The sequence below is a fragment of the Myodes glareolus genome, chromosome 4 (genome assembly GCF_982192425.1).
Source record: "Myodes glareolus chromosome 4, mMyoGla1.1, whole genome shotgun sequence".
NCBI lineage: Eukaryota > Metazoa > Chordata > Mammalia > Rodentia > Cricetidae > Myodes > Myodes glareolus.
In genome coordinates, this window is record NC_142029.1 from 107,628,523 (window position 1) to 107,637,118 (window position 8,596).

Consider the following 8,596-nt stretch of genomic DNA (forward strand, 5'->3'; position numbering starts at 1 on the left):
TCAGCTACTTCTCCATCACCATGCCTGCCTGCTGCTATGCTCCCTGCCATGATGATAATGGACTACCTTTCTGAAGCTGTAAACAAGCCTCCAATTAAATGTTTCCTTCTGTAAGTTGCTTTGGTCACAGTGTCTTTTCACAGCAAAAGACACGGACTAAGCCATTCTCCCAGCCCATGCCTATAAATTTGCAGTGATAAGGAGCTGATGGTTCTAAGCAAATGATTTTTAAAACCTGTGAAAGAAAAGAAAATAGATATTACAGAAAAAAAAATAATTCAGCAGGATTCTCCCTGTTTGGCCTAGTATTTGAGTGAGGGTCTCTGCATCAGTTCCCACCAGGTGTTGGATGAAGCCTCTCTGATGACTTTTGGGCTAGGCACCAATCTCTAACTACAATAGAATATTTTCTGAATAGGAACAAAGACGGGCTGGATGGGGAAAGGGAAATGGAATGAAGGGCCTGGGAGTAGAGGAGGGAGGGGAAACTGTGGTCCGGTTGTAAACAAACAAATAAATTAAATCTTTTGAAAGCACAGACATGTAGGTGCCGTACCAGAAGGGAAATGGAGGCAGGGGCTGTGGCTGTGAAGCCATGAGTCATCCTTTATCCCTTGCCCTTTCCCATTCAGTCCTGCCCATGGCAAGACATACGTTATCATCCACCACAAGACTATAAAGACCAACGTTTTGTTTTTTCACTTTTCTTTTTTTTAAAAAAAAAAGAAAACAAACCATCTTTTTATCATTTTAAAATAAAATACCAATCCCAGTTCCCACTCTCTCCCCTCCTCCCATTCCCTCCACCTTCCTCCCACATGATGTCACATGAATGGTGACATCAATCTGACCTTGCTCTCTCCATCTCTGTCCTTCCTCCATCTGGACTGTCCTTTTCCCTCAAGTTCTCCTCCCCCTTCCTATTCTCCCCTCCTCTTCCCCATTCACCTTCCCTTCTTCCCCACACCCATACTCCCAATTTTGCCAGGAGATCTTTCTTAGGGTTCACCTTGTTACTTAGGTTCTCTAGGGTCATGAACTATAGGTTTGTTATCCTTTGCTTTACATCTAGTGTCCACTTACGAGTGGGTGCATACCATGTTCATCTGTCTGGATCTGGGTTACCTCACTCAGGTTGTTTTTTTCTAGTTCCATCCATTTGCATGCAAATTTCAATATGTCATTGTTTTCTACCACTGAGTAGTGCTCCATCATGTAAATGTAGCATTTTTCTTATCTATTCTTCAGTTGAGGGGCATCTAGGTTGTTTCCAGGTTCTGGCGATTACAAATAATGCTGCTATGAACATAGTTGAGCAAATGTCCTTGTAATATGTTTGAGCATCCTTCGTGTATATGCCTAATAGTGGTATTGCTAGGTTCTGAGTTAGGTTGATTCCCAATTTTCTGAGAAACTGCCATAAAATCGTTTCATTGTATATGTAAATATTCACTTCTGGCAACATGTTACAACTTAATTCAAGTTCATATATCAACACAGTTTCACAGCAGCGAATCTTGTAAGTTTAAGCTGAAAATTTTTAAAAAGACACAAATTTATCACAACATGTTTAGAAGCATAAGCAAATCAGAGACGGGTACAAAATTTCAAATGCTACAAAATTTGCACCCAAATAATTTTTTGGGAGACCACATAAACAATGGTTCATTAAGATAATAACAATACACTGTAAATTTAAAAAGAAACTATTTTGGCAAATTTCACCTTAAATAAATGATAAATATTTGAAGAGATACATTTATTTAACTGGATTTAAACATTATATGTTGTAAATATTTATAAAAATATCCTAGTACTTTATTAATATGTACAAGTTTTACAATCTATGTGTGAGCTAAAATAGATAAAATAAATATTTATGTACAAATATTAAAATCTCAAAGATTTTAAACAAATACTATAAAGCTAATATTTATGAAAACAGCTCAGACTATTCAGAAGCAAAAATGATAAAAAAGTAACATTAAATATATTTAAAATGCCACTAAGAAAATAATTATAGTTGTGTGGTGCTGATGAGTGTATTAAAGACATCCAGACAAGGTCAGAGAACAGAGTATTTATCTGTATCTAGCTGTTCATGTGTCTACTTATTCTGAATATCAGAGGAGAGATTCGCTGTTTGAAACAGCAAGGACTAAGAGACCCTTCCTAGAATTAACTGACACCACTTGTCTACACGGTGCCTGTGTAAAACTGGCTCTGTTCTTTGTTTGAATAAAATGTAAATAACTTTTGAGTGCTGTCTCAGGATCTTTCTAAACCTACGAACCTGATGAAGACAATACTGTGGCAAATTCCCTTCTCCCCAAACTGTATTCCTTTGTATTTAGCTTGTATTTAGTAAGTAAAGAAAGGATGCAGGATAAAAAAAAAAAAAAGTAAGAACGTACAAAAGCACAGAGAAGACCAGTCCCTCTCTGTCCGTGATGCCCTGGCTTTTAAACTATGATTTAGGGAAGGAAAGTGACTAAAATGAAGTCTAAATCTGAGAAGTCCACTAAGGAAGATGCCCATCATCTTCATCTTCATCTGCACTGCTAGCGGAGTCCGAGGAGCCGCTAGCGGAGTCCGAGGAGCCGCTAGCAGAGTCCGAGGAGCTGCTAGCGGAGTCCGAGGAGCTGACGGGGTCTTCCTCTTTGCCATTTTCCGTTGTATTCTGCCCGCCTACCTGGGAGCCACCATCATGGCCCTGAATAGTCTCTGAGGAATCTGTTTCAGGAGGCAGCAGCCCTTGCATTTCTCCAGAACTGGATTGGAGCTCCTCCTTTGCTGAGGTGGACTGATGCTCTGTCTGTCCAAATTTGGGGCTTCTGCCTCCAGACATGGCCATGTTCTTTCTCTTACCACAAGTGGCTTTTGCCTCTCGATATGCGGTGGCTTCCTCGGGTGACAATCCCTTGAGCCAGCGGTCCATCTCCACCCAGTACTGTTTCTGTAGCTCTTCGACCTGACAGTTATAATTCTCTCTCAGGCGGCATGGGACTTGCTGCCACCGTCTGCTAATCTCAACCCAGCGTTCCCTTAAGGGTAGATGCTGCAGCTCCGCACTTGACCATGAATCTTGGTGAAATTTGTGATATGCACTCATAGGGGGCTTCTTGGGTTCTCCCTGAAATTTTATCACTGGAGAAAATGTTTTGGGAAATTCTGTTTCTAGAGGAGACTTTACGTTTTTCGTATCTCCTTGTGCTTTCTTAGGGACTGTGGTTTGGTGGCTCTTGGGCACCCTATATCTCTTATAATGCTCTACACCAGGGTGGGTTTCCTTGAATTTAGCCAGTTTTTCCTGAAATTCTTGTTTCTCCTTCTGGAACTCCTGAATGTATCTGTCCTTGATCTCCTGCGGCAGCTGTTTGTACTTCTCAGCCAGGATTTTGGTCAGCTGTCGGTTGTTGTACTTGGGATACATCTCAGAGTATTTGTCCAGATGCTCCTTGTAGAAGCGCAGATAGGCAGTCAGGGGTCTTTTGGGGTAGTCAGGATGCTTCTCGATTGCCGTACTTCTGCGAGGTTGTTTAACAAGTTCGGAGGCTTCCACCACTAACTCTGACAGGGTGCGAAACTTCCTCAGACTATGGGAGATCTTCATCCACTTCTGTCTGCACATTTCTCCTGAAAACTGCCCAAAAGCCACTTTGCTCCAGTCTAGGTCTTCCAGGGTTTTTTTGAATCCTCTAGAATCATCTGAGGGGAGAATATTCGTCATGCATTCCAGTAACTTCAGAATGTCTCTTTTTGACCACAGATGTTCATTATAACACGATGCCATTACTAGGTTAGGTCCTGTGCCCACTAATTTCTTAGTAGTGTGAACACCTCAACAGGAGCTCAAACTGCTCAGTCGCATACACACACAACTTAGTAGGTGGTTTCTGGATCCACAGTTTGGTGAATCTGTATTTATGAGGAGAAATAAAAAGATTAGACTTGATTATTGGAATTTACCAAATACACCAGTTATCGCTTGTAACATGTTGCTTATACACCTATTTTACTATTAGCAATGTAAATTGAGTTTCTCCTTTAGAAACAGAAGTTATTTGCCTCATATATAATTCAGTTACGGGGGCTGGAGAGATGGCTCAGAGGTTAAGAGCACTGACTGCTCTTCCAGAGGTCTTGAGTTCAATTCCCAGCAACCACATGGTGGCTCACAGCCATCTATAATGAGATCTGGTACCCTCTTCTGGCATGCAAGCATGCATGGAAGGAATGTTGTATACATAATAAATAAATAAATCTTTAAAAAAAATAATAATTCAGTTACATCCTCTGCAGCCTCCTTTTCCAAATATTACTAGAACTTGCCTGAAAAATGAAGGAATGAAGTGGGGCATGGTGGTTTGCATCTTTATTCATAGCACCAGGAAGACAGTTTTCTGTACATTCAGGGGCCACTTGGGGTACATATCAAATTCTAGGGCAACCAGGGCCATATGGTGATCCTCAAAGAACACGAGTGAATGAAATGAACACCAAGCTGAGGAAGCTTAGATGGTGATAGGAAGGAAGGAAGGAAAGAACACCTGGTAGGGATGGGCGACTGGGAGAAAAAGACAAAATAGAGACAGACATGACTGAATGACTAGAAAGAAAATAAATTTCCTACTCCAGTGCCCTAAATGTGACTGCTCTCTGGAGAGAGCCAAGATGCTCATCACTTACACGCAAATGAGCCAAAACCAGGAGATGAGCAACTGAACTCCCTAGACATCCAGCCGTGGCCTTGTCATGGTTTGAGCGCGAGTCTGTAATAAAGGATGCTTGTATATAGTTCTCAAGGACTCTGCACTCAATGGTAAGGACTTTACGCTGAATCATCATGCATGGGCTTCAAACAGGCACTTCATTACCACCTTTGAAGTCTTTTTTTGTTTGTTTGTTTGTTTTTGGGTCGCTGTTTCTATATATATAAGCCTCGGTAAAATTATCGCCTGTCTCATAAAGATTCTTTAAAATATCCGAACCCTAGACCATGAACACATAGCCACAGCCCTGAGGGCTGCTATTCTCACATCAAAATGTTCTTTCTCTGGAATGCGGTTCACTAGATCACTCTGAATATTGTCACTATTTTTTCAGAAATGTGCTCTGAACCTTACCTAAGCCAAATTACATGCAGTCTGCTAAGCCTTTTGTTGTGTTTGCGTATATATAGCCTCAGGGCTGAACGATCTGGGATGGGCTACCAATAAGAGGGCTCATCCTTGGGAGAGGCTGATTCTCTTGAAGGAGAACTCTTGAGAGTAAACTTCTGAATACTAAAGAATAACACTGAGAATTATTTTTAAGTGTAATGTAAAAATGATGGACCCATCCATCATTTAAAAATTCTCTGCAAAGAAAATTTATTATAAGATTAGCTGGATCTATATAGAAAACTTACATTTAACTTCTTAAATTGAGTCAAAATCAACATTATCAACGACAGCTTTTTTTCCTACTCAGGCTCCTCCTGTCTGCAGCTCCCAAGCAGCACCGAGTAAAACTGAGTAGTTTCAATTATTGTTATTATTATTTTATTTTCTTACTGCTAGGGATAGAACAAAATGTGTGCTACGCACAAGCAATTAGTGAGCTAATCCCTACCACTAGGAGCCCATTAAATGTATGTTAGTAAATGAATGTGTCCTAATATATAAATAAAATATTAGTTTATAAAAAGCTTTAAGCCAGGCGGTGGTAGCACACGCCTTTAATCCCGCACTCGGGAGGCAGAGACAGGCTGATCTCTGTGAGTTCTAGACCAGCCTGGTCTACAAGAGCTAGTTCCAGGACAGGCTCCGCAGCTACAGAGAAACCCTGCCTCAAAAAAAACCAAAAAATAAATAAATAAACATTAAAATCTAAAAAAGAGCTTTAAAACATATTGAGACACAAGACTGTGGCTTCTTATACTGTGGAGAGTTTCATATACATAGCATTTTATGAATTCTATAATGTACACTGAGTTTAGATCCCATGTAAAAAGAGAACAATATGATATCACCATACATTCAAAATTAAAATTCACAAGAAACATAAATGGAAAAATCACATTAATTTTCAATTTTAAACTCATGATAGATTAAAATTCTATAGTTCAACTGAAATTGAAAATAATGGCCATCTCCTTGTTAACTATGACCAATACATTTATTTGAGAATCTTTGAACTCAGAGAAAAAAATATAAAGTCATGTCCTCAGGATTTCAGCTCACCTCCAGGTCCTCCTGCAGGGAAGTCTGCCCTTTGCTTCAGGGGTGCTGTGTCTTCTTTACTCTCTGGACAGCAGTTGTGACTCTCAAAGGCAACCACAGTATAACCCCCACCAAGTGCCTCTGAACTCAGCACATCTTGCTCTTCAGAAGCTTTTATACAAGAGAGCTGAAAGCTCCACCCTAAGGTGGAGTGTTTAAGAGTTAGCCTGTTTTAATTAACTTTCACAATCTCCTGGATACACCCTGAGTGTTGTTTTAGCCCTCATGGCTATTTTGTTGCTCTACTATGGACCAATCAGGCTTAATCATGAACACTTTCATTGATGACTTTTTAATAAATTGAAAGAAACTTAGTGTAGTGCACTCCAGTGTAAGGAATTCTCTCTCTCTCTCTCTCTCTCTCTCTCTCTTTCTCTCTCTCTCTCTCTCCCCTTTCCCCACAACCCTTCTTTCTCTCACGTGCTCTCTGAAACAGGGGCTTTCTATTTTGTAGGTCTGCCTGTCCTGGAGCTTACTATATAGACCAGGAAGGATGACCTCCAGTTCACAGAGATCTACCTATCTTTGCCTCCCACATGTTGGGATCAAAGGCACGTGACCCAATACCTGGCTAAGTAAGAAATCTTCTCCACCAAGTGATTATGGCACACATCTTTAATCCCAACACTCAGGTGGCAGTGAACTCTGTGAGTTCAAGATCACCCTGGTCTTTTTTGTTTTGTTTTGTTTTGTTTTTGTGACAAGGCTTCTCTGTAGCTTTGGTGTGGGTCCTGAAACTAGCTATTGTTTACCAGACTGGCCTTGAATTCAGAGAGATCCACCCGTATCTGCTTCCCCTGAGTGCTGGGATTAAAGGCGTGTGCCACCACTGCCCGGCTCACCCTCCTGGTTTTAGAGCAAGTTCTAGGACAGGCTTCATAACTACTAGGAAACCCTGTCTCAAAAAAAAACAAAAGAAAGAAAAGAAAAGAAAAAAAAAGGAAGGAAGGAAGGAAGGAAGGAAGGAAGGAAGAAAGAAAGAAAGAAAGAAAGAAAGAAAGAAAGAAAGAGAAAGAAAGAAAGAAAGAGGAAGAAAGAAAAAAGAAGAAAAAGAAATTTTCTCCATCAGATAATTTAAAGGAGAAAGATTCACTCTAAATCTGAGCCACACCTTCTGCTGGCTGCCCACATTAAAGGACATGGAAAGAACTTTTGCTTTTTTGCTTCCTTACCTTCATTTATGCTGGGAATTTTGATTATCTCATTGTTGTGGCCAATATTAAACCTAACCTCATCAGGATTCTCACATAAACTAAAGACAAGCAACTTTCCAGGAATCCACCTGGACTCCAGGGCCATATTTGAACTGCAAAGACGTCAGCCTCATGGTCTGGACGACTACGGGATTCTCAGCCTTCTGGCTGTGAGACAGTCATTGTCGGGGTACTCAGGCCATGCCTCATAACACAGCTAACAAGTTCCCTGCTAACTGTACAGTCATTTTTATCAGTTCTGCGCCTTTAAGAACCCTGACTAATTTATGATTTCAAATATCACGAAGACACCCACTGTTCTATAATTAGTATACAATAATTTTTAAAAAATATATGTATTTAATTTTGTTGAAGATAGAGTATGTATTTTGGAGTCTAGGATAGATAACCTAGGAACAGATTTGTTCTTTTTTTTCCTTGATAGATTTTTTATTGATATTTATTGATCTCTACATTTTTTTAAGTAATTTTATTAAATTATAAAAGTTTCCATTTACGCCCCTCTTCCCAACACCCTCCCATTCCCCCCCCTCCCTCTCCTCCTCCCTCTTTGTCCCTAAGGGCAGTCAGGGTTTCAAGCCCTGTGGGAAGTTCAAGTTTGTCCCCCCTCCCTCCAGGTCCAGGAAGGTGAGTATCCAAACAGACTGGATCCCAAAAATCCAGTATATGCAGAGGAAACTAGTCCCAGTGTCATTGTCAATGGCTTCTCAGAAAGACTCCGGGCCAACCACATTCAGAGAATCTGATCTCTACATTTTTCTCTGCTCCCCTCCCTGCCTTTTCCCTTCCCCATTCAATTCTCTCCCAATGTCCCCCTGCTCCCAATTTACTCAGGAGATCTTGTCTTTTTATACTTTCTACTTCCCATGTAGATTAGATCTATGTAAGTCTCTCTTAATATCCTCATTGTTGTCTAAATTCTCTGGGATTATGGTTTGTAAGCTGGTTTTCTTTGCTTTATGGTTAAAAACCACCTATGAGTGAGTACATGTGATAATTGTCTTTCTGTGTCTGGGATACCTCACTCAAAATATTTTCTAGCTCCATCCATTTTCCTACAAAATTCAAGATGTCATTATTTTTTTTCTGCTGTGTAGTACTTCACTGTGTAAATGTACC

At 40.3% G+C, this 8,596-nt stretch overlaps 1 protein-coding gene across 1 annotated transcript; it reads right to left on the minus strand.

The window, feature by feature from the left end:
- Positions 1 to 1,773: 1,773 nt before the first annotated feature.
- Positions 1,774 to 3,968, minus strand: Ubtfl1 (upstream binding transcription factor like 1). Its single transcript, XM_048434237.3, has one exon. It carries the CDS (start codon positions 3,791 to 3,793, stop codon positions 2,522 to 2,524), a length of 1,272 nt encoding a protein of 423 aa, XP_048290194.3. The 5' UTR covers positions 3,794 to 3,968; the 3' UTR covers positions 1,774 to 2,521.
- Between the last annotated feature and the right edge of the window lie 4,628 nt (positions 3,969 to 8,596).

Bases quoted from the DNA above. Each gene is read 5' to 3' on its own strand.
- Ubtfl1 (XM_048434237.3), bottom strand. From the start codon at position 3,793: ATGGCATCGTGTTATAATGAACATCTGTGGTCAAAAAGAGACATTCTG.